The 26,608-nt window shown below is 45.1% G+C and overlaps 1 protein-coding gene across 1 annotated transcript in view; it reads right to left on the bottom strand.

The window, feature by feature from the left end:
- Window positions 1-993: 993 nt before the first annotated feature.
- Window positions 994-26,608, bottom strand: part of KDM5B (lysine demethylase 5B) — a 75,859-nt gene continuing 50,244 nt past the window's right edge. The window contains exons 11-27 of the mRNA XM_082834340.1: window positions 25,851-26,032; window positions 24,421-24,583; window positions 22,259-22,378; window positions 21,092-21,286; window positions 18,029-18,210; window positions 17,790-17,914; window positions 16,757-16,907; window positions 16,511-16,625; window positions 15,736-16,091; window positions 14,362-14,500; window positions 12,043-12,222; window positions 11,209-11,367; window positions 7,212-7,697; window positions 5,521-5,632; window positions 4,688-4,842; window positions 3,147-3,467; window positions 994-2,687 (exon numbers count right to left, since the gene is read on the bottom strand). Coding sequence (XP_082690466.1) covers window positions 2,550-2,687; window positions 3,147-3,467; window positions 4,688-4,842; window positions 5,521-5,632; window positions 7,212-7,697; window positions 11,209-11,367; window positions 12,043-12,222; window positions 14,362-14,500; window positions 15,736-16,091; window positions 16,511-16,625; window positions 16,757-16,907; window positions 17,790-17,914; window positions 18,029-18,210; window positions 21,092-21,286; window positions 22,259-22,378; window positions 24,421-24,583; window positions 25,851-26,032 — 3,279 coding nt within the window. The 3' untranslated portion in view covers window positions 994-2,549. The remainder of the gene's footprint in view (window positions 2,688-3,146; window positions 3,468-4,687; window positions 4,843-5,520; window positions 5,633-7,211; window positions 7,698-11,208; window positions 11,368-12,042; window positions 12,223-14,361; window positions 14,501-15,735; window positions 16,092-16,510; window positions 16,626-16,756; window positions 16,908-17,789; window positions 17,915-18,028; window positions 18,211-21,091; window positions 21,287-22,258; window positions 22,379-24,420; window positions 24,584-25,850; window positions 26,033-26,608) is intronic.

The raw sequence follows: 26,608 nt of genomic DNA, 5'->3' as shown, positions 1-26,608 counted from the left end.
AGCCCTTTGCGCTCGGTGAGAAATCCTACAGCCTGATTTGGGAGGAAAAACAAACACAGCAGTCACGGCACTGAGGTGGGGGCACCAGATTCTTCACCCACGTGCCCTCCTGGCTGAGGCTCCAATCTCACTCAGCCCTTTCTTCCTCACACCTCACGCAGCTGCAAGACCCGGGACGGAACAGTGTCAGCTTGCGTGTGGTACCGTCTCGCACGTGTTGCCTCGTGCATCCACGAGGGTACAGGTCAGCCTCACAGCTCACACGCACAAGCACGGTTTGTAGATAACACACCCCACTCCGGGGTCTCGGTGGGTCCCTCACAGAAGGCGTCCATCGGGGGTCCGTGTTTCCACGTCGTGCTGGCGTGCAGGTAGGATGGAGGCTCCAGGAGAGCCGTCATCATTCACTAGCAGGATAACTGTTGGCACGTGACAGGCCTTTAACTTCAGTATCGACGTGTGTAACAGACCATGGCCCCACCTGGGTGGGAGGTGGTTTACATACACACACTCCTGCCCACCCCCCCTAACCGGGGCAGAGACTCTTCAGCACAAGGGTGCTACTGTCAGGGACCCTCCAGGTGAAGAAGAAAAGCTCGTGGGGCAGGGGAGGTGCACAACAGATGGGCAGAAGCTCCCTCCCTACAGGCAAAGGCTTTATTCCAGGAGCAAAGTCCCCTTTAACCTTATGTTCTCCGTGGAACTGGGAGAGTCAGCATCGTGCCCCAATGTCGGGGAGTCTAAGAATCGGGGTGCTTAAAAAGGCCAGAAACCAGCGGAGATTGGCACAACGTTGTGAATCAACTACACGTCAATGAAAAAACAAAGGCCAAAACCCCTGCCACTCCAGATCGGACTCTGGAGATTGCTCTTCTCCACTGGCCCCAGAAGCCCATCAGACAAGGAGAAATATGACAACTCTGGGAAAACTGCAGACGATTCAAAGTCATTCTTAAAGAGATTTAATTATCTGAATTGCATAAAAGGGGGCAGTACACATTTAAATCTCTGCTACATCACAAACTGCTGTTTTTGTTGTTTTATTAAAGACCCACTGTTTCTACCCATCTTCAGGTTTATGGCTGTATAATGGAGGGAAAACAGGTATTATTAGCAACAGGATAGCAAACAGCAAGCAAGAGTCTGTTCACCAGAATGTCTTCTCCACTGCAGAACAGAGTCCTTTAAAAGAAAAGGCAGGGAAAGGCTGTGAGCCATCCATGACCAGTAACAACAGTGAGAGAGCGAGCGAGATATAGCAAGGAAAGTGAGAGGGCAGAGCCTGGGTGTTCAGAAGTGTTTCCTCGACCCACACCCTCCTAGCTCTGTGTGAGGGTGCACTCTCCTTACATCTCCCCTTCTGACATCTCAACCCTAAACTAAGTTTCCCTGTCAATTCAAATATAATAAAGACATCATTCCCACGAGGAGGGCCGATCTGAGGACTGGAATGATTTGCCAACATTCTGAGAAAGCTTATTTAAAAATAGCATGGCTTTAAAGACAGGTTCTATTCCTTGAAGACGGGAGGAAAGAGGGGTCTTTGTGAGTGGGGACTGGAGGCATATGGCCCACCGAACAGAGCAGGATACGAAAGAATCCCCTGATGTCTGCAGGCTACCAGCCACCGCTACTGTAGCCTGGCTGGGCAGGGGCAAAAGCAAGCAGCCCCGCCGCTCTTCAAAGCCCACAGGTGGGGGCAGGAGCAGACGTAGGCTAATGGCTCTAAATAACCAGCATGTAGTGTTATATTAGGACCAAGGGTTTATTCCACAATATAAACTGCAACATTTGATACAAGCTACCAAAAAAACAGGCGAGGAGGGAAGGAGCAAGGAGAAAGCCAAAATACAGCTGTGGCAGGTACTTACAGAGCAGCCTCTTTTCTATGTCACTAGGTCACCAGTGACACCAGAAACCAGACGTTTGCGTTCTGACATCAACCAGATGCTAAAGCACCAACACACTGTTTGGAAGTTTGTTTTGTTTTAATTCCAGCCACTGAAACCAACATGGAAGTTATTGCTTAGATAAATAAACCTAGTCTACCAGGAAAAAAGAAAAGTGGATAAAAGAAACAAACAAGACCCCCAAAAGTGAAAAACTTAAGCTCCCCAATATGGTAACAGAGTAAACAAGAGAGAAATCCCTCAAATGAGGATTTACTGGAATTTCTGGTGCTCTTCTGGGCACTGAAACTGAGTTGGACTCTTAAGCCGGTAAATCCCAGAAAGAGGTAAGATTTTAATGCTGTACATGAAAAGGTGCAAGCTCCAATCCTTCCACATTGGTGGGAACCCCTGCAAAAAACAGTCAGCATTTCAAACCTCAACAATCACAAACGGCTCTTAAGGAAAAAAATACAAAAAGTGTCAAAAAATTTTTTTAGTCGTTTTTTTCTTTTTTTCAAAGAGTTCTGGAAAAATGATCCCGTAAGGAATAGAAATAGCACCGTTCACAGGCTGGTTTGAGTGCCAGGCCTGCAGCTTTGCTGCGACCCTGGAGGAGTCCTCTGGCCGGGTCCTGAGTTACAGTCAGGGTCCGTTGCTCTAGCTCCGGCCTGGCGCGCCCGGCGCCGCACAGCACGCGCACACGTAGTCCTCCTCCTCGGCCGTCTCGGGACAGACGCCAACACAGACCTGATGGAACCACCGATTGCAGCTGCCATCACACTGGACCCAGTCCACCTGGTTACAGAGAGCAGGGAGACGGGGTTTTCAGGGGGAGAACAGGCCCGACAGACACCGGGCAGGCAACTGCCCCAGCACTGGGACCTCGGGCACAGCAGCCCAAGCGACCAAGTCAAAGCCAGTCTTCAAGTGGTGACTGCTCTGGGGCTTAGACAGCGCCGCCCTGTGACAAGGAAGCAAAGGGCGTGGCAGCAGCATCCCTCCCACCTTCTTAGCGCTGGGCGGTGAAAGCTGGAGGAGCAGGAAAAGGAAAAAGGGCAGAGGAAGAGTTTCTTCAAGAAAAGGGAGAAGACCCAGGAGCGATGTGAGAGCAGAGGTACCAGTGGGGGAGGGTGAGCAATCCACTCAGATGGGCTCAAGGCAGGTAAGCAGGAGAGACCCGGCCAGGCGAGCTGCAGCTTACAGGGTTTCTGAGTTAAGGGAACGCACGTCCTCCGCGGCCCAAACCTCACTGACCTCGTCTCCCTCCGGCTGCAGGCAGCTCACGGCCGGGCAGACGGCGTCCTCGTCCCCAGAGTCCTCGTGCTCCGAGCAGGACGCGTCTGCGGGCAGGGACTGAGCGTCGGCAGAAGGGACCAGCTCATGGCCACGTGCCCGCTCTAACTTGAAACTGTTCGTGTCCTTGCGGTGGCTCAGTTTGATCCTCTTCTTTTTAGGGGTCCGCGTTTTGGCGACTCGATCCCACCGCTCACTGGAGAGACCTTCTCTTTCCAGGCGTCTCTTCAGTTTGCTCTCGAGGCCGCTGACTCCGTCTCGCTTCCCACGGCAGCCGTCACTCTGGGTGGAAGATGGCAAACTCCATTTAGCTCCTCGCCAAAACCAGTGATGCCAAGAACCGGCTGCACGAGAAGCGGGTGCTCCCCATCGACACCGACACGTGCTGCACCGCACCCCCCCTTCACATCCTACAGGACCACCTAACTTCACTGTTTAGTCTACCAAAGCAACACTGGAAAACAGAAATGTCACAGACACAATTCGTTTCAAATTAGCCAACCAGCTCCGGGAGAGGGGAGATACCACATTCTTTTGGTCAAACCCACGAGGAAGTCCCTGACGTCCACAGAGTGTTTTCTATCTAGGTGTTAACCCACAGACAGCTAAGGACCCAAGGCAATACCTTGCTTCTTTATGCACATCTCCACCCCTTATAGGAGGAAGGTGCATTAACTGAACACAACTGATAACAGTGCTACACTATTTGGTGTCATAATGAAAAACAAATCCTAAATGCCAGCGTCTGCCCTCATGCTGTTTTCAGTGAGATTCCTCCCTATCTGACTACATTCTCAGGGGCATTAAATGTTACAGGTCAGCAAGTTCACTCACAGGAAGCAGCAGCAGCAGCATCTTACGCTGCTAAGAAACAGGACATTATTAGTTATCCCCTTCAAGTAAGTCAGCACTCAAAACGGGCACCCTTGGGACTTCCCTGGCGGTCCAGTGGTTAAGACTCCTTGCTTCCACTGCAGGGGGCATGGGTTCAATCCCTAGTCAGAGAACTAAAGATCCCGTATGCCGTGCGGTGTGGCCAAAAAATACCCAAAAAACAAACAAACAAAAAAAGGGTACCCTTGGTCTAGTCACCTGGTCCTCACACCAGCTGCTGGGTTTGGTTTAGAAGAGTTAAAGCATTTGTTACATGTTGACTCCAAGAATGAAGGCTTTATCCCAAAGGCCTTTCCAGCTATAATTACATTTTCATCTCTACAGTAATTCTCTTACTGAAGAAAAATAATCCTGCTTCTAGCTATTATCACATGGAAATGATGAGAAGCACACCTTGCTAAAAAGAAAAAACAATTTCACACAGTGGCTTAAAAACCAGCATCAAAATCCAGGTTGTGAGCCCAAAGTGCTCAGTGACAGCCGTTGGAGCAGGGCTGTGGGGCAGGTGGTCTGCATCCTTTCCTGGACCAAAGACAGCATCTCGTCCCCGAGCTATTGAAGGATCATGACACTCCGAAGCACGCTGCCGCCCAGACCCCGACACCCACCTTCTCACTGCTGGGTCTCACTGGAGAGCTGCGGTCAGCTTGCTGCGCAGGGCTGGGCTTTGCGAGTAGCATCTGGTAGAGCTCCTGAATTTCAGGAAGGGACACCTGGAGCAGCTGGGCCTCCATCAACAGCTCACTCACTTCTGGGCTTAGACCTGTCGGAGACAAGACCAGATCACGGTGACACCCACCTGAGACATGAGTGGAGGAAGACCACCGCTCCCATTACCACCCTTTCCCTTCAAGTGAGGTTCACTCCACAGGCCCAGAGCCACAGCGTAGCAGGCCCAAACTGGACTGTGTAAGTCCATCAGTGACTAGGAGGACTCCCGCTGATGCAGGAGGGAGATACCTCTGCTTTCACAGAAGCACAGAAGAGCCAGGGCCTGGGCACTCTGAGTGGGCCCAAGGTTCCAGGCACAACTCATGGGGGAGAGTTGCCCTCAGGGAAGGACAGGAGGAAGGAGGCAGGGTCTCTAGAGCCCCCTCAAGTCTCCTAAGTAATGAAGCAACAAGGGAACCCATGGCTTAGCATCTGATGACCAAGATGCTTGGTGTTTAATTATCAGTTGGCATGGGACGAACCCTTTCATCCCTGAAAGCAACGGATATAAAGACTTCCTTTCTGTTTCTTTTGCATTTATAAGCCTTTAACTACGATTCTTCTCCTACCTTGCAAATACATAGTAATCCATATCCTACATATGAGGATAAAATCCTTTTTAATGGTTCCTAGTTTATCTGCAACAAAAACCTACTGCACCATCACTTTTTACTCTTCAGCCCTCAAAATCATAACAATAATAATGGTGATGATAATAATAAATACAGACCATGGAGGGGGATACAGCTCCGTCCAGCAGAGAAGGGAGAGTGTAAGTATGAGGTTCTGCCGTCCCAGGCACCGGGCAAGGAGAAGGACGTGGAGGCAGGAGGCTGAGATAGCTGGCGGAAGGAGAACATCGCACAGTGAGGCTTCTCCAGGTCTGAAGCCACTCCCACCACCCCAAGAGAAGTAGCTTGGGTTATCAGGCAGCAACCAGCAAAGAGAAAGGCTTGATTTTCCCAAACTGAAAGAAGTCTCCTGGCATCTCAGATTCGGCCAAACCAACTCATATCCACCAAGCCTTTGGTCTTCCTGGTTGTACCTGGACTGACTGCAGAGGTGAAGAGCACCACTGGGAAATAAGTCATTTTCTCTGCGTGGCAACAGATCACACAGCCTTTTAATCTCTAGGTAATCCTCCTTCTGAAGATTATAACCCGACTGACACAGACGTGTACCCGCTCTGGGTAAACCAACTGAGGAACTGCCAGAAAGCATTCACACCCACGTCCCCACCTTCACCAGAGCTTATGAGAGGAGCTGGGAGAAACAGTCCTTTGACCACAAATTACTAAGTAAATAACAGCTGTGCCTTTCCCTTTTATTAACATAGGTGAACTCCTAGCACATCGTGTGTAAGGAACACAAATGTCTCCAGCGTAGGCTGCCCAAATACCCACAACTCAACTATGAGACAGAAATGTAACACATCATTTGCTAAGTGCCAGGCACTGTATTTCAGAAGCCTGGGGAGAACTTAAAAAGACAAGGAAACAAATACAACAGAGACCAATCTTCTGTCCTCGTCCCTAATCTGTATGACCTTCAACTCCTACACTTCACACATCTCTGCTGGTGCAGCACAAGGGACGCGTAGTATCTGCAAGAGAATCTGCCAGACTTGGAAGTCACCAGGTTAACATTATGACAGGCCTGAGTACTGCCTGCCTGGCTGCACTCCTTGTCTCCCACGGAAGAAGACAGAAGCCCGGCCGTCCCAGTGACACTCAGGGGAATCTGGCTTTGGCAGAAAGACCACAGATGGTATGAAACCCACCGCCTCTGCTCTGAAGCAACTTACTAACACTCAAGACACATCAAAAGCTCTTCTTCCTCAAAAGGCAACCAGAGACAGGAGGAGGCACTTTCCCTTTCTCCTCGGTGACTTACACGAGAGGAAGCAGGAAAAAAACAGCCAAGCAAAGAATTTTAAAACACACGTATATTAAAAATACATCTGGGGCTTCCCTGGTGGCGCAGTGGTTGAGAGTCCGCCTGCAGATGCAGGGGACGCAGGTTCGTGCCCTGGTCCGGGAAGATCCCACATGCCGCAGAACGGCTGGGCCCGTGAGCCATGGCCGCTGAGCCTGCGCGTCCGGAGCCTGTGCTCCGCAACGGGAGAGGCCACAACAGCGAGAGGCCCGCGTACCGCAAAAAAGACGAAAACAAAAACAAAGAAACACATCTGGTTCCCACACATCAATGGAAAAATCACATGCGCATACGAAGAGGTGAAATCTGCTCCACAGGACGCGTGCCCGGCTATCGGGAGCAGAGGGAACTGAGGCAACGCGGCAGGTGCGCGCAACCCTCGAAGGTAAAGTGGGCGCTGGTACCGGTGGCACCACCAGAGCTACCGGCTCCGGAAGAAGGCACAGAGCTGAGTCCGATAACCAGTGAAGGAGCGTTGCAGCTCACCTTGCTTGTCTCTGGCGCCTGTCCTGCTGCGGCCTGCCGTCTGCCACATAACAGTCCTGAGCCCGTCCGCTCCTGCGTGGGCTGGAGGTTACCTGACGAGAGCAGCTGTCGGGCTCTGTGCTGCCAGTTCACGGTTCTTTCAATCATATACCGCAGCGCATCTCCCTCGGGAAGGCGAACTCGGATACGCTGGAGGGAGGCCAGCAGGGGCAGAATTTTCTCTAATGGAGGTTTCTCTGACCTCCGACAATGGGGACACAGCCAGATCCGGGGGCCCTGCGCAATACTGGGTACTGCCACACAGCCGGTGTGGAAAGCATCCCTGCAGAGTTCACACTGGATCATGGGTGCAGCTGGGGCCTTCTGACACAGGCAGACCTTCATCTCCACATCCTGGACTGGCGACAGCAATTTCCCCTCATTGGCTTGTCTGAGAGACTGCAAGGCTTCCATTTCTCGTAAGCGGGCTTCCCCAAGCGTTGCCATCTAGAAAGGAGAAAACAATCAGGGACAATGTCACAGAGAACTCAGCCTTCTCCTAAAACTAGGGTCCTGGTGGCTAAGAACACCGGGCTCCAGAGTAGACTCTGCCTGCCTCACTAAGTCAGGTGGGCAACAACATCCCACTGTGGCTAAATTTCCACACGTATAGAGTCGGTAACAGTGCCCACCTCACAGGGCCGCCATGACGATGACACGGGCTGTGTGACAGACGCTCTGACTGGCACCCAGCAAACCCTCAGTGTGAGCAGCTACCTAACACACACCATTCTTCCAAGTCCAAATTCCTCACACATTTCTCTCTTAGAAAATGTACCTCTCTTGAAAGATACAGGCTTTTCACAGTCTGGGTGTACTAATTTCTGAGGTTTTCGATTTGTTTTCAGTTCCAGTAGCTTTTGAGTTCTTCCAGAAAGGCACTTTAGATGAGAAAGTCTGTTAAACAGCCGTAGTAACCTGTGTCTCTTACTGCCTTTAACATTACACCTTACATGTGTGCTGGACACCAGAACTGTGTGTAGTGAAGCTGGGTCCCTCACGAAAGAAACAGAACCACTTCACCAGACTTCCCTTACACACATGCACACACACACACACTCACACGCTGTAAGATCACTAGGGCAGAGATAAAAGCAAGCCGCTTTTCTGCAGAAAGTGGCAAGTATACTCATTATAAAGTCTTTTCTCTCTGTTAAAACGAGAGCCATGTCTCAGCAAAGTTCTGAGTTCAGTTTATCTGTATAAGCGACTTGAAAACACAAACATAATCAGCTTCACAACAAAAAGCTGAAGTGACACTGAACATGTTTCTGACCAGTATGTGCAAGCTGTCCATACAAGGGACTTCTACGTGGACAGACCAGGCGCCCACTGCATAAACCACTCCAGGCATTACAGATTTATTCACCTCGCACCATGAAGTAAAAGCTGCCTAAGGGTGACCAATTCAAATCACTAGCTATGTCAGAGTTAGTCACTACCGCCTCGAACTTAACACATCCATCTTCCACAGCGGAAGGCTGGACCACCAAAATCCTAATACTTCACAGAAGGAGAAATACAGAGCAACAGGGGGTAAACATAGGCCTTTAAAACTGAGCCTTCCCCTTTAGAAATAAAAACTACAGGCTGCAGGAACCATTCCCTTCCCAAGTCTATTCCTATAAGCAAGTCCTTAAAACGTTAATTTGTCATAGTTAAACCATTCTCGATGATCGGATCCAGCCACCACCAGATCCATCCCGATTCACCAGAAGAGGAAGCTGAGTCCTAAGGCCAGATCGACTCTTCTGGATGAGAGAAGAAAATGTATGAATGATGGATTAGGGAAGAAACAGATCTAGAAGTAAACCACCTAACAAACCTTTGGTATATTTAAGAAACCTACTTATTTTTCTAGCTAAAAACAATGTACAGGCGGCATATACGGGTTATGTGACCACAAAGTGATCAACAGGTAATGTACAGAGGTTCACAGACTAGATCAGCAAGACCAGACAAGCAAAGATCAAGACAGTGTCTTTACAAAAACGAACCACATAACAGTGGAAAGCAGCACCTTGAAAACACCAGAATTATGCTCAGGCAGCCGCATCTGATTAGAGCCTGAAGTAAGGGACAAACATGCCAAAGTCTGTGTCAAAATACACAAACACATCAGGGCAATCCCATGTCAATCACAAGAGAGGTCAGGCAGCTACGAAGGATCAGACCATAAAGAAGGTGCCTGCACCAAGGACGAGCCCAGGCCCAGTAGCAGCTATGTTCTTGCTCTGGGATGGACAATGCTTTGTGCCTTCAAAACCATCCTGAAAGTCTGACTTCATCAAACCAAAAAGCTTCTGCACAGGGAAGGAAATCATCAGCAAAATGAAAAGACAACTTACAGAATGGCAGAAAATATTGGCAAATTATAATTTGATAGGGGTCAATACCCCAACTCAATGAAGAACTCATACATCTCAATAGAACAAACAAAACACCATCACCACTACTAAAAACAAAAATCCAATTAAAATGGGCAGAGGATCCAGTAGACATTTTTCCAAAGCAGATATACAGATGGACAACAGGTATGTGATAAGATGCTCAACATCACTAATCATCAGGGATATGCAAATCAAAACCACACTGAGATTATCACCTCACACCTGTTAAAATGACTGTCATCAACAAGACAAGAAATAACAAGTGTTGGTCAGGATGTGGAAACAAGGGAACCCTCGTGCACCACTGGTGGGAATGTAAACTGGCGCAGCCACTGTGGAAAACAGTATGGAGGGTCCTTAAAAACTAAAAATAGAACTACCATATGACCCAGCAATTCCACTTCTGGGTATACATCTAAAGGCAACGAAAACACTAACTTGAAAAGATTATCTGTACCCCCATGTCCAGTGCAGCATTATTCACAATAGCCAAGATATGGAAACAACCTACATGTCCGCTGATGGATGAACGGATAAAGAAAATGTGGTATGTATATACAATGGAATATTATCAGCCACAGAAAAGAAGAAAATCCTGCCATTTGCAAGAACATGAACTCTGAGACCATCATGCTAAGTGAAATAAGTCAGAGAAAGACAAGTACTGCATGATCTCACTTATATGTGGAATCTACAAAAACAAAACAAAACAAAACAAAAACAACCCCACAGATACAGAGAACAGACTGGCAGTTGCCAAAGGCAACTGGTGGGGGAGATGGGTGAAGAGGATCAAAAGGTCAAAATAAGTCCTGAGGATGTGATGTACAGCATGGTATGACTATAGTCATTAATACTATGTTATATATTTGAAAGTTGCCAAGAGAGTAGATCTTAAAACTTCTCATCACAAGAAAAAAAAACTGCAACCATGTGTAGTGATGGATATTAACTAGATTTACAGTGCTCATTCTGCAATATATACATATACTGAACCATTGTACTATACACCTGAAACTAATATAATATTACAGGTCAACTATAGCTCAATTAAAAAAAAATTTTTTTTTAATTTTCAAAAAGCATCCAGATCACATAGCTATCTTCTTCTGTTTTGATACTCTGCTCACTAAACATTAGCTAGATACTGCTTCACCTTCCTGAAGATGATACAGTCTTTGAATCAACAGGGCTTATGCTAAATGCAGGTCAGACTCAAGTATCCAGTACCCTTTTAGGTGTATTTCTTGTTGTAAACTAGTAAGTTGGCATTGCAGTTCACATATCCGTTAGCCTGGGTGTCCTGAGTCTGCATCCCTGGACCAAGCCTTGGGCACTGGAAAGACTATTTCTGAATCTGGGAGGCCTTCCCTGAATCCTCTGCACCTCTATGCACCTTCCATTCAAAACTTTTACAAATGACAATTCTCCCAAAGTCGTTTTGGTAAAACAGAGTACTTTTAAAGTTATTCTTCTACTTGCCTTCCCAATATGACCAGTAAGTAAGAGAAGAGTTAGAAATTATCCTGCCCCATGGAGAAAAGAGGAGGAAAAACCCCAGTACGTACAGCTGAAGCAGTCTCTCTGCTTTCAGTCAGAGCTCTCTCCAGGTCACTCAGACTCTCTACTCTGGGGCTTCTCTTCTTGCCACTTGGCAAGGGCTCCTTTAACTTTCTCTGCTTCCTCTTCAATCCCAAAAGGCCAATATCACATCGAGGACACAGCACCTAATGTGGACAAAGCACCACCGCTGGTAAAATGGATTTCAGATGAAGCATTAGGAAGTCACCAAATAAAAGCCTAAGGAGTGGGAAGGATGTGAGCTTCTTAGTATTTTCTGTGTAACATGCCTCCCTGAAGCCAGAAACTCTCTTCTACAAAGGAAGGAAGAAAGGAAGAGAGGGAGGAAAGAAAGAAGGAAATCTCACAAAAAGATAGACTTTGATTCCAGATTCAATCAAACAGTAAGTAAAAAAATGTGATACAGAATGATCCCAGTCATAATGTGTGACCAGCATCAGCTTACAAAAAAACACAAGAAGTGCAACTATAGTACTTTGAGAGGTGGATGAGATCTTTTATTGAGCTTGTTAAAAGCAAGTGGTGAAGCATGGCCAAGGTTAAACGTCCAATTTCAACAAACTGAGGAACTTCAAGGAGGAAAATTTCTTCCTTAGACAGTGAATGCTATCCTTAAACATATGCAGAAAACATTTTAAGATTCTTCTAAGTTTCAATTGAAAGTTTCAGTAGAAACTTAGAAGAATCTCCCTGGCTCCACTGAGAAAAGTAACTCCTAGAGCATAGATCAGTCAGTGATGCCACCTCTGTGTGTGAGGGACTACATGTTTTGCCAGGCTGGGGGACCCAAGGTCTTGTAGGTGGGCTAACTGCAAACTTACCTCCAAGAGAGAATAGGACGAATTCTCAGTCAGGAATGTATTAGCAGCACATTCTTTCCAAACGTGAACCTCAGCTACTAGTGACTCCAGTCTCGGTAAAGAATTCAGATGCACCGGGATAGATCGTCCTCGTGTAACAAGTTCTATCAGTGTGTCTAACACTGGCACACGTCCTCCAGCCTAATAAATCAAGGGGAAAAAAATTACTTCTATGTAAGTGGGACGAGTACCATTCGGACCGGGCCTACCCCATGATTTCAACATATTAAATTCACGGACGGGTGCTGACAAAACCTGGCCGATGGTGGTGGAGGTGGAGCAGTGTGGGTTCTTCCACTCGACAAGTAAGAAGCTACTTTGTGCTGGGCCCATGGATACAACTTTGGACCTGGCATATACTGTGCTCCCTTTGTTCAGACTGTTTATGCCCTTGTCAATTCACTTGTCATTTTGGTCCCTATGGATGGTGTGAAAAAAATTCAACAGAAATGTAAATTTGTAATAACTCAAAGGATTTCCATACTGACTTAGAGAAAGAAAAGCAACAAAACAAATATTTTACTCCAATTCACTCACCAATGATGAATTACAGTAACTCAGTATAGATTATTGAGGAAACAAAAAATGAGTTGTGAAAGCCCACTGGCTCTCCAACTTTATTATTCATTAAGAATCACCTGGGGGCCTTCTATTTATTCTCACAGGATTGAAACTGTAAGGGCATAGGTATTCTGCTGGATGCGTAAAAAAGGTGACTCACAAATTATATGCTATGCCTATGGTACTCCATTTAGAAACATATGGAGTACTCCCTAAGTGAACAGCAGAATACTGGATGACCTTTTAAAATAAATAATCCACTAAACACGAAGAGGTCCCTTGTTGTTGGTCACACCTCTCTACTAGTCCTTAAATATATGACGCAAGGAAAGACCAGGCTATTATTTCAGGAATGGAGCAAAACTTGCTTTTCATCCTTATGGACATTGTTGCAAACACCGTACTAAGTAGTACATACATTACAGCACATGAAGGGAGCAAACCCACCCAGACATGTGTCCTTGCTTCTGATTTCATATGCTCACCTCTCGTCGTCGTCATGACCTCACCTTCTGGCTGCCAGCAACCATGAGTGGAAGGGGGGACCGTGACTATACCCACTACAGTTCCAACAACCACAGACAAGAGCCTGCATCAAAAACCTCACTGGGGAAGTTTACGTACACAGCAAACACTTTCCTTGGTTTTTTCTTTGACGGGCTGGGGTCACCCCTTAATTATGTAATATTTATCAAACAATGTATCTTCTCTTCCCTATTAACAAGAATAGATGTCCAGATGTTTTGTTGAAAACACGTGGCTAAAACTGTCCTGTTTGGCATTTCTCATTAGCAATTGGTTAATTAGCACCACTTAAAATTACATAGATATTCAGAAGACCAGATGGTATTTTATTCCTAGAATCTGATGGCTTCAACAAAACAGAATTTGAGCCTCAAGAACAATATAAATTAAAATTTTAAAAACCTATCCCTTTAAATAATTCAAAGATCTTTTTTCTCAATAGGCCCGTAAGACCCACTGGTTTATGATCGTTAGAAAAAGGAAGACACTCCCACCAACCACTTTTCAAATGAAGTTATCCAGCTGAAAATTGGGAAAAACATAGAATATATTCTGTCTATACCTTAATAATGTTACAAGTGAATTTAATTTTCTATTTTAACTTATAAGTAAGTCTTAGCAAGTACAACATCTAGCACAGGGGCACAGATACTCAGTGCTGATTACTTTGGACAGTTACTTTAGAACGTGCTCATCTCACTGCTTTTGTAGGTATGGAGCACATTTAAGTCATTACTTGGTGAAAGTCCTGGGCCTGAGGGCCTAGTTTGGCCATGTAATCATGTATCAAGACTCACTGAATCTGCTACTCTTCATTATGTAAACTCCAAGTAGTCGGCAAGCCAGCAAGAGATAGCTGTACTTGTCAGACGTTAGAAACTGTGTTTCTCCCACAACTTCATTTTTAGCTCTTTTTCTTCAACCCCAACCAAGTAATTAAGTCTGTTATGGGAGGGTCCCAAGCTCCCAGAAAAGGTTGGTTAAATTACCTAAGCTTTAAATACTGAGTCAACTAGTCAGGACAGTAGATGGGGTGGGTTAAGTGCATCTACACAAGGTTGAAGAGAATCAGTAATCCGGCCAACCCAAACACTGAACCTGTGTAGTGAGATCCAACATATTCCCCTTTGCAAGTGTTTACATTACTGCTCTTTACAGATGCACTTACACACACGGGACATTTTGTAAACCTACCTGCAGGGCCTCTACGTCCTGAAGCCAGTCTCTGGCTCTCTGCACAGAGTCTTTCAGAGCCGCACCATTGGGCAGGTACGCGGGGATATCCTCGATCTCCTTAACCACCGTAGCAAGGCTGTTCAATGAATGCCGAGGCCTACAAAAGCAAAATGACACTACTCAGCTTTTACACTGTGGCTCACTTTTCTCATGGTTTACTTACCAGAGAAAATAGGAAAATCACTTCAGGGACTTCCCTGGTGGCACAGTGGTTAAGAATCCACCTGCCAATGCAGGGGACATGGGTTCGAGCCCTGGTCTAGGAAGATCCCACATGCTGCGGAGCAACAAAGCTCCTGCGCCACAACTACTGAGCCTGTGCTCTAGAGCCCGTGAGCCACAACTACTGAGACTGCACGCCACAGCTACGGAAGCTCGTGCGCCTAGAGCCCATGCTTTGCAACAAGAGAAGCCACTGCAATGAGAAGCCCGCGCACCTCAACGAAGAATAGCCCCCGCTTGCCACAAAAAAGAAAAATCACTTCAAAGGATATTCAGAATAGCAAATAACTCAGTGAAGCATTTAAGTTCTACTTATTTCTGATTTGACATTGGAATAACCATAAACTTCCACTTGCAAAAGATAACTTAGGGATAATTTACGTTATGTTAAACTAGATACGCTATCAAGACTCATACAGCTTCACTAAGAAAATGAAAAATCTCCAGGATATCAACATACCAAAAGCACAGAACCCAAAACTTTTGTACTCTCTGCTCAATGACCACTATTTTAGGATTACAAAATAATGTCTGGAACCTAGGTATTTCTTGTACTTTATCTTGTCAGTTGGAATAGTAAAGATCTGTCAGACAGAAAGCAAGAATAGGGAGGGAATCATCTTCTCCCCTCGGATGGTTAGCTTGAATCCAACCCATCTCTCGCGTATAGATAAGGTCACAAAGCAACAGCACTAATGTGGAGAATTACGGCACCATTTTCACCTTAAAGACAGTGCACACTGACTCTCAGATGTTTCTCTTTAAGACTCCTTGGGATCTTTTTCATTAACTGTGGGTTTAAACAGTTCCACTTATTTGTAAATGCTTTCTTCTCTCAAAGATGTTATCCTCGAGGTCCAGGGAAATTTCATTAAACCAACTCTAGAAAAGGTATCTCCATTTGAACCATTCATTTCACAATCGGTTACGCAAGGAAAGAAATTAATATTCTTTTGCCCAAGCTCCGAAGCAGCTCCGAACAGCTCAGCTATTTCTGCACACACAGCTCAGCTACTGTGCCCACATGCCGCCCTACTACCCATGCTCCGTGCTCCCGGACGGACGCAGTGCCAGCCTTCCCCGGGCAGAGGCATGGGCGTGCTTGTTTACCTGGCCTTGAGGAGACTCCTGGCTTTGTCATCCCAGTGCTCTGATACCGTCAGCAGTTCTTGAAGCCGTGCCATAGCCTTCTCCACAGCTGAATATGGGGCCAGACCCACCCCCAGGTCTATGAGACGTCTCATATCATCTAAGGTGAGGGAGCTGGGGTCTAGGCAAGCCTGCTGCACCTCCTCCAGCCAATGGGCCTGCTCCAGCCGGACACGCATGTCAGCAAGCTGGGGAAGCTCGACATCAAATTCAAAGCTGACGTCTAGCAAGTCTTGCAGCTCAGCGGCACTGGGCATCTCTTCAGAGAGCAATTTCTGGCTATGCTGTTGGAAATCTTCTACACGATTCAAGAGATCCTTAAAAAACACAGATTGTTGCATCAAAACAATATTTTCGGTAACTGGCTTCTTGAAAACTCAATCTTCAGTGCATGTTCAACATGACCCTCTGCCATTTCACTTGATTCTAGCAACAATACAGGTAAACAAGGTAATAAATACATAAGCCAACTGACAGTTACACAAGTGACTCTAAGAGAGACTTGTACCAACTATAGTAGCTGGTGGTCACTGTGAAAGATAAAAATTTCCAACCTTCTCTCTCCTCTGCAGGCCTGTTACAATCTCTTTATATACACGTACCACTCAACGGGTTACTAAAAGCATTTGCAAATAAACGTACAAATTAACCACAGGGGAAGACAACTTGATCATGTGACCTGGGCTTGTGTACAAAACACAGGAAGGCGGGCACCCCCACCTCCCCATCCAGGTACCTTCAGCAGTGGCGTCTGACTGAGGACACAGGGCAGGGCGTGCAGCTGGCTCACGAACTGTCGGAGCTCATTCACTGTCAACTGATTGTGGGATTTCCCTCCACCAGATCGATACCTAGACAGACAAAGGCCCAAGGAGACTGCATGAGAGCAGGTTCCCCACCAGCCCCAGACTCCAACGTCATGGGTAAAACCAGCCACAACAGGCTGCCGAAGAGCCCAAGCCAGGGCGTGCACAGTGCCCACCTCGTCTGCCTCTTGCCGTTAAGCAGCTGCTGGGCGACAGAGGCACATTTCTCCGCGTCCTGTGTCACTAAGCGGAGGTGACGTAAAAGATCGTTGTCCGGGAATTTCTTCATCTCAGATTCCTCAATCAAAGCCTTAAAGCTGACGAGGCCTAGGAATAAAGAAAGGATCACCTTTTCTGTGATCATTATGTATGAAATACTGGTATGAAATACAGAGGGGGAGGTTCGATTTGATCAGTTCTTACCTATGGATATTTGCAATGCTTTACCTCTAATAAATTTGTTCTTTTTTTTTGGCTGAGAGTGGAATACTTTAAAAAGTGCCTAGAGCTGCCCTTCAATGTGGAAATGTTTAAGAAACAAAGAACCCCTGCCTTGTCAAAACAGAGCAAATGCAATTCTTCTTGTGGCTGGAACCACCTTTTCCTCCTGCATTTTACTCTGCACCTGGCAGGGAACTGGTGGGCTCAGAGACAGTGACCTGCACCCACCCCTAAACAGGAGAGGGAAGAGTCACCTGCTGAGCGACAGAAAGGAAAGCAAATGAAAACGCTTTGAAGGGAAGCAGTAACTTTCAAATGTAATAACAAGAGACAGAGACTTTGGCTAGAACTAAGAAGTAATAAACCAGCATTTCACAGACTCTTAATTTAATGATATGCTGTCTTTGTCCTGAGATCTAGTTCAAAAACAAGCAAAACAAACAAAAACCTTTTCTAAAGGTCCATATAAAATGTGAAATACTTTTATTTCTGAGACAAAGAGGTGTAAAGGTTATTTGGTAGCAATACGATATTTGTTAAATACACGATCCTGCAAAACTCATATATCAAGACTTCACTTTGATGTAAGGACATATGCCTCATTCACTCTTGCCTTTAAAACCTCTGCTAAATGTCCAAACCTCGCTGCACAGATGGGCTAAGTCAGGCTGCTTCAAGTAATCCATTTGCTGATAACTTTAAGTTGGCTATGTTACAATCAGTCCCAATTTGCCAATCACTAAGTCACACTTTCTATATACCACATACTTTTCTTCTTATTAATCTTCGCCTCCAAAGCTTCGTTCACATTCAAGGCCCATTCGTTGTAAGATTCTGCTCGAAGCTTCAGTGCATTCATCATGGGGTAGAGATCATCCAGAGTGTATCTATACCTGGAAACAGAATAGCAGGCTTAGCTCTGAGATATGGGGCTCTGGAGGAAATGAGATGTTTTATACTAAGGATTTAGTGTTTTCCATAGAAAAAAAATCATTCTTCCTACTCACCGCAGTTTATATTTATAAGAAGGACAGGAACATAATTCCTTTACATGATGCAGGCAAACAAGCAGGCCAGGTTTACAAGAACAGGAGATGGCAGACATGAAGCATGTGGTTTTGCATTTTACACACTGACGCTCATCATCTGGCAACAGCTCAAAATCCATTCTTTCTGAATCAATTACTCCCTAGAATAAAGTGTGTACTTTAGAGATCTCCAAAGGATAATACAATCCATCAGCCCCCAAGACAAACATGTAATAGTTGAGCTTAAATTAAAAAAAAAAAAAAAAGAGCCTTACCAAAGTAGAGAGTAGAGAGTGCGTGATTAAAAATGTGTGGGGGAATTCCCTGGTGGCGCAGTGGTTAAGAATCCGCCCGCCAATGCAGGGGACATGGGTTCGTCCCTGGTCCGGGAAGATCCCACATGCCGCGGAGCAACTAAGTCTGGGAGCCACAACTACTGAGCCTGCGAGCCACAACTACTGAAGCCCGCGCGCCTAGAGCCCGTGCTCCACAACAAGAGAAGCCACCGCAATGAGAAGTACATGCACCACAACGAAGAGTAGCCCCCACTCGCCGCAACTAGAGAAAGGCCCGCGCACAGCAACAAAGACTCAACGCAGCCAAAAATAAATAAATTTTAAAAAATGTGTGTGGACCTAGCAAATGTGGGCAAGTTAATCTATTTCACCCATCTAGGGAAAACCCCTTCTGGACACGGTAGGTCCTTATGTTTGGCCATTTTGATCTGAGTATGAGAACAGTTATTAACAGGCCCATAAAACTACGGAGATTAGCTGTTTATTCTACTCCAAATTGGCCTTGTCCATATTTTGGGTCTAGATAAGAGCAAAAGAAATGCATATACTTTCTACTACAGCAAACATGCTATACAGGGCTTCAGAGTAATGTTGCTGGAGAATCCACAAAAAGAACAAATATAAATGAAAGGAAAGAAGATGGGGCAGGTAAAAAAGACTACCATGCAGGAACTGTCAATGTGAAGACGCTGAGTGGTCTATTAGCCTCTTATATGGAAAGTTCTTGGAAAAGGTTCGACAATCTGTGCAACAGAGACTGTAATCGTAACAAGGAATTTCCCAATTGATACTGTCAAGATAAATGAGGTCTTGAACCAGGAAGTTTCTTTTTTTTTTTTTTTTTTTTTGCGGTACGCGGGCTTCTCACTGTTGTGGCCTCTCCCGTTGCGGAGCACAGGCTCTGGACGCGCAGGCTCAGCGGCCATGGCTCACGGGCCCAGCCGCTCCGTGGCGTGTGGGATCCTCCCGGACCAGGGCACGAACCTGCGTCCCTTGCATCGGCAGGTGGACTCTCAACCACTGCGCCACCAGGGAAGCCCCAGTTCACCCAATTTTAATTTGTAAATTTCTACATCTGGGAAAAAAATTATGCGTGCTCAAAGTTCCAAAGACCTTGGTAAGACGCTTAAACCCTCTGGGCATTGTTTTCCCAATTGTACAATATCAGGGGAAAGTGAGCTGTTGGTTCAAGGTGAGCTCCACGGAGCCAACATTCTAAAGAGGCACATAAAAGAAGAAAAAAAAAATCAATGTGACTATTTGTGGATATGACTGTCCCAAAAGAATCTACAAAAAACTACTGGATTTAGCAAGGAGGTAGGATACAGAGTCAATTTTGGAAAGTCAACTGTATCTGTTGTGGCCTCTCCCGTCGCGGAGCACAGGCCCTGGATGCACAGGCTCAGCAGCCACGGTTCATGGGCCCAGCCGCTCCGCAGCATGTGGGATCCTCCCGGACCGGGGCACAAACCCACATCCCCTGCATCGGCAGGCGGACTCTCAACCACTGTGCCACCGGGGAAGCCCTCAATTGTATTTTTAAATACTAGCAATAAACAATTGGAAATCAAAAAAAATTTTAAAGTACCATTCATAATAGTACCAAAAAATAAGAAATACCTAATTACAAATCCAAGAAAATATGTGTAAAATCTGTGTGCTGCAGTCTACAAAATACTGAAAGAAATCAAGAACACCTAAATAAATGAGGGGATAGACTATGTCCATGGATTGGAAGACTCAGTATTGTTAAGATGTCAATTCTCCCCCAAACTATCCATAGGTTTAATGCAGTTCCAATCAAAATGCCAACAGGCTTTTTGATAGAAATCAGTAAGCTGATTCTAAACTTTATATGGAAAAGCAAAGGAACTAAAATAGGCAAAACAATTTTTAAAAGGAACAAAGTTGGAGGACTCACACTACCTCATTTCAAAACTTACTAGAAAGTTACAGTAATCAAGACCATATGGTATTAGCAATAGGACAAATGCACAGACTAACAGACTAGAACAGAGTCCAGAAGTAGCTCCACACATGTGTGAATTAATTTTCAACAAAGGTGCCAGGGCAATTCAATGGAAAAAGGAGTCTTTTCAAGAAATGTTGCTGGAACAGTTAGACAGCCATATGCAAAAACAATGATCTCAACCCACACCTTGCCATAAACAAAAATTACTTAAGAGGATTAAACACTTAAATGTAAAATCTAAACCTAGAAAATCTAGATGACTACACATGAGAAAACCTTTGTGACTTTGGTTAGGCAAAGATTTCTTAAGAAGGACACACCAAGAAAGATCCATAAAAGAAAACACTGATAAACTGAACTTCATCAAAATGAAAAACTTCTGCTCTTTGAAAGACACTGCTAAGAGAATGAAAAGACAAGCCACTAGCTGGAAGAAAATACTTGCAGAACATTTATCTGATAAAGGACTGGTGTCTAGAATAAAGGGAAGTCTCCCAACAATCCAGTGAAAAAGGGGTAGAGCAAGACATGTGAGCAGACACTTCACCAAAGAGATACATATGCAGGTAGTAAATAAATACATGATAAGATGTTCAATATATCATTAGCCATTAGAAAAATGAAAAGTAAAAGCACAATAAGACGTCAATATACATCTATTAGAATGGCCTTAAAGGAAATTAAGGAAAAGTTTCCTTAAAATGGTATCAAAGTGCATAAGAACTTTACTAAGTAACACCCAATGACATGCAGTTGGGGTTCCAGAAACCTTACCAATTTACGAACAGTTTCCCTTAGAGCCTTCTCGTCCTCAATCATAATGGCCATGTCTTTCTGAACAGTTGATGCCACTACAACGTCTAGTACGTCCGCCTTGGAGGCCATCTTGCAAATCATCTCGTCGTGGGAAAATACACAGTAGCGGTGCAGCAGGCGGTAATGCTCTACGCACTGTCGGCCTAAGGGCAGCTGTGCCAAAAGACAGGGAGGACACGTGACATTCATCTCTCTCCTTCCTGTTTCCAAAGACTCCTGACCTTTATTATCAATTACCAAATATCACATCTTGGGTCATATATTGATATCGTGTATCAATCCTAAAACTAGACTCTGACAAGCCTTGGACCTTTTAAAATCTTTGCACCTCAAGGATCTGGCAAATTAGGTACATTGATTAAAATCTGGTTTAAAAACCCAATGTATTAATAATGCAGTAATGTCTACAACAATGTAGAATCTAATTGGAAATATGAATTTACACATTTCCTGAAACAACTGTGTGGAACTGGTGTGGTTAATCTACTTCAGGGAACAATAATGCTCTAAAAACTATAGAACAGAAAATAATTATAGATGTAGGTATTACTACTGGGTACTATTTTATTGGGCCAACTATTTTGGGTTGGCCAAAAAGTTCATTTGGGTTTTTCCCTGACATGTTACGGAAAAACCTGAAGGAACTTTTTGGCCAACCCGGTATTATTTAAAAAAAAAAAGGCACTGAAGGTCATAATTTATTAGATTTAACACCACACCCACTTAAACTAGGTAGTTCTTAGGCAAATGAAAAGTATTAATACTAATATAAAAACTCCACTTTACAACTACCTGAAATCAAATGTCATTAAAAATTACTGTGTTTGGATAATTTAAGCCAGTGCTGCATAAAGTACAGTCTTAAGACTGGAACTGGTTGCTATCAGTTTGCAATGAGATACTAAGCTTCAGCCAAGACGTCACTCAGCAGACTCTTCACCAGGTCTTGGGTGACACTGCAGGGCCAGGGCCTCTCTTGCTGGGAAGGTACACAGCTGGCTGACCCGCCATTTCAGCAGCAACTGGTTTAAGCAACTAGACACATGACAGTTTCTAAGCATTCTATACCATTTCTGCAGGAAAAATGGTAAATGTGAAAAGGCTTGCTAGGTCATAATTACACACCCAATCGACAGTGCAGAAGTTAACGGCCTCAGCGAAATTAAAACCTTGATTGAAACCGCTGTGGTAGGCTCTTGGAAATGTGATCACAAACTCCCCAGCACACTGATTAGTTCGGTAAACCTAAGGAGACAGAAATTGGAGATTTTCAGTGACATCCTCACGAAAGACAATCTAGACATAGACTATCAGATGATTCTCCAGAAAGGGTAGGGAAAAAAGTATGGCTGAATATTACCTAAAGATATTCATTTCTGCCACAAGATGGAGTAGTTCCCCAGACTGCCAGGTTGGTAAGTATCTCAAGAGAAAACAGCTTACACCACAAAAATCTGGCTACATCCAGGATCAGGACACATCTTTCCAAATATTATCATACTGAAATAGGATCTCCTACCACCAATTGAAGAAATTCCACTCTATTTCAAGGATCTCATTCCACACAGAGATCTTCTTCATTTGGGCCTCAAACTTACCTCCCACCAGCAATTCCCCTTTTCCCTCTACCCGAAAAACACCTATATTGCTCTAGGCACAAAATCCTCAGACTGAACGAACTACTACATAATAGTAATAATATTAGATGTCTTTTCAATACATATCTCTCCACCAGCGGTTCTCCAAAATGTAGTTCCCATTCCAAAAGCAGCAACAGCAACTGGGAACTTGTTGGAAATGCCAATTCTCAAGCAGCACCCAGGCCACAAGGCCGTGCAACTCGGGCTGAGGCTCCGCCCTGTGCTGGAACACGCCCTTCCGGGCTCTGACAGGCCAAGTCTGCAGTCGGCAACAGCGGCAGGAGCACAGCCCTCCAGCCCTCCAACGGGAGGGCCTCCTCCTCAACTCTCTGCCACACGCACTCCCCTTCAGAGCCCACGCCTCGGTTCAAACGCCATTAGGAGCCCTTTCCAGCCCTTTCAGAGTTAATGGCTCAGCCCCCGAGTCAACACCACTGTCAAACCACACCACTCTTCCGTGATCTGTGTAAACGCTGTCTTTCCCTTACACTGTGAGTTCCCGAATGCACGAGTTCATTCACCTACCTCTCTAGGTCCAGAGTCTAGCCCCACGTGGTTTGCTCAACTATTAAAGAACAGGGCGAGAGGTCTCTTCTAAAGCCAGCGACTCATAACAGATCGGAAAGACCCATCAACGTAGGGCGGGGGGGTGGGGGTGTCAAGATGGAAAATGCCAACAACGAGGAGATGGTGGTATTTTGATGACTACTGGTCCTTATTTTCTAAGCTTTGGCCCATGAATATTTTATGATCCCTCAAAGAAAATTCCTTTCCATCTGCCCCCATTTACTGGCCTGTGAACCCAAAAGCATAAAATGAAGGTCGCAAGATCAAGAATTCCTCTTAACATTGTAAATGTATCATTTACATTTGGCTGAGCTAACTAAGATGGATTCTTCAACTTCATACATCTCAATCTGGCCTCCCAAAATGCCTTCAGAGTTTCCTCCGAAAGGAAGCCACTAAGCAAAAATAACTGTCACTTCGTAGAAAAACCTCATAGGAAAAAGCACCAATAGCATCTTTCAGTCTAGAGTGGGAACCCTGAAATCCAAGCTCAAGACACTGAAATAAATTTTCTCTTAAGCTTAATTAGGGGCAGCAGGGAGAATGTAAGATCCACCAAGCATGTCACCATGTAAATTCAATGAGTTATTTTCTAAAGTAGGGATGGAGTATGAAGGATTCTGACACAAGAGTTTAGATCTAATTATATCAATAACAGAACCTAGCCATTTTCAGAGTAAACTAATTTATACTAACAACACTTATTTTTTACCGTTTTTGTTTTGCTGTGTTGAAGGTCTGAAGTTATAAACAAAAGTTATAGTTTAGAAAGCAGGAATGGTGATGGTGTACAACCTGTGAATGTACTCTGAACTGAACACCAGAAAGGAAAGGAAGAGACAGCCTCACAGTCACTATTGCAAAGTAAGGCTGCTCAGCAATCTAGTCATCAGCTGCAACAACTCAGCTTTCTATGGTGTCTGAGGATCCAGTCCCACTGGCTTAATGCAATATTGTACTAAATGACACCAAACAGCTGTTTCTACCCAGCCAAATCAGCTTCATAAAAACGTGAGCAACAGGGAAAAAGAGAAGTGGGGAGTTAAGCCTGGGTGGCAGGAGGATTGACCCAAAACATACAGGCACTTCGTGAGTCATCAGGGTATTGGGGTTCATGATGGTGACGAGCTGGTGGAGGAGGTCGGGCTGGGAGATGAAGAGCTCCGGGGCCAGCCTTTTCATCACGGTCTCCAGCTGCTCGGCAGCGTACCCTGGGACTCCATACCAGGTCTTTGGCTCACCCCTAAAATAGATTGTAAAAGCAGATCAATCTCAAAATTCACATGAAATTTCAGTAGCTTCTTCAACTCATACACAAAATCAACCAGCAAACACCAATGCAAACAAGATGGTTAACCAGTTCCTATTTTTTAGATCCTGCTTTGTAAGGCAATGTTCAAACTGAAGAAGTATCACCAGAAATATGATCTGAACATATGTAATGCATTTTCCCTCTTCAAGGATAAAGTTTAAACATGAGACTTCCCATCTGAGGTCCCTCTTTTCCCTCCCATTTTACCTGACCCTTGACCCTTCAGAAAATGTAGATATCTAGCATTTCTAAGAATATAAGGTATTATGTTAGCTACAGGGTATGTGGTCACCACAATTTCCTACAGCAACTAGCAAGGGATGGCAACTCTCCGCCCTGACAGCGAGTTAAACCAAACTCTAAGTAAGGCGATTAGCATTTCTAAAGAGCTCCTCTTCAAAGCACATTTAACTGTCAACCAATTAATCTGTAACATCCCTGTGAGGTATGGTAAACATCATTTCACAGCTGGGAGCAATTGCCTGGGGAAGCAGGACTGACTCTCTGCACGTAAAAGGCCAGCTCCCTCTTTCTTGTGGTACATCCTCAAATTCCCTGTGTGGGAATTTAAGTGAGTTACAGATCTTCAAATATTTTTGTACTCAGAAAGCAAGGGAAATGGAGGGGAGGGAAACAGATGTGAAATAAAAGCTTAGAAAGCCCAAATATCCGCCCCAGCCCACCACACACACACACACACACACAGACACGCGCGGATGGGGCGCACTCTACCTACGGTGCACAGTGATGCTAGAACTCAGCAGGCCGTCAGGAGCGGTCAGTCCCGAGGTCCTGGAGGACCCACACGCCCCATGCCCCACTCCTCGCCCAAAGGGCTATCTGGGCCGCCAGGCCCACCGAACAGGAAGGGGTTTCCGCAGTAAAAGCAACTTGGTGCTTTCTAACCTTTCTGCGAGTAAAGACTTCTTTGACAATTAGTGAAAAGCTGTCTTATCTTCTCCCCAGAAGCCTGTTATACTTGAAAACTCATGTGCAAGTGCAGGGTTTCATGGATTTCCTATGGATTCTTAAGAACCTTTGTCTTAAATTGTTAGGATACCTGCCCCATAGTAATAAAATTTGTAAAAAAAACCTCATCACTCTTCAGACTCAGTTAAGAGATGTGTCACAACTAAGAGGTGGGTAAGTTTTCCAACTCAGCGTGCATACCATCTGTAGGTTCTCTGGAACCCCTTACCAGTGCAGGTAGTTAATGGAATAGCTCCAGTGGTCTTCAATATGCCAACAGAAGGAAGAAAAGCACATTCCCACGTACAACCAAGGAAGCTTCATGCCGCATATGTCAGCGGTGATGTGAGCGAGGACAGACTGCTCCATCACTGGCATGTTGTTCAAATTCCAGCCACTGTCAAGATATTCCTAAAAATAAGGAGAATATCTTGACATTATAAATAAAGTATAAATAAAGGTTTATACTTTATACTTAAATTCTTTATCATGCTAACATTTTGGAACTCTGCTGGTTTCAAAAAGCAAGCTGAAAAGTCTCCTTCAAAATAAAAAGAATGGCGGGGGGGCCACTATGCTTACCTCCTGGATGCCCATAGATTACTTCTGCCCAGCTCTGCGCTTTACATAAATGGACTTGTGTGTGTGTGTCTGTGTGTGTGTGTCTATATTATGTGTGTGTATCTGGTTCCAATCCCTCAGATTTTCTTCAGAACGAGAAACCAAAGTTACAGAATCGGAAGTCAAAGGGAGGTAAGTGATTCTCCCTTATCATCTAGTTGGGACTAGAATTCTTCTATGGGTTCTTTCTGCTATTCTTGAAATCATTAAAAATCTGGTAATTAAGGATTTGCTGAAAGTATCATAAATTACTTCAAGCCAACCAACAAATTTCCATGACTATCTCAAGTTCCAAGTGACATACGTGTTGTAGCACAGCTGCTACTAGCCCAGCGTGATGACCTCTGGATCAACAGTGGGCTCGCT

Source organism: Leucopleurus acutus (assembly GCF_964270905.1).
Source record: "Leucopleurus acutus genome assembly, chromosome: 2".
NCBI classification, from domain to species: domain Eukaryota; kingdom Metazoa; phylum Chordata; class Mammalia; order Artiodactyla; family Delphinidae; genus Leucopleurus; species Leucopleurus acutus.
The sequence above is the reverse complement of the archived record's forward strand: the minus strand, read 5'-3'. Positions and strand labels throughout refer to the sequence as shown.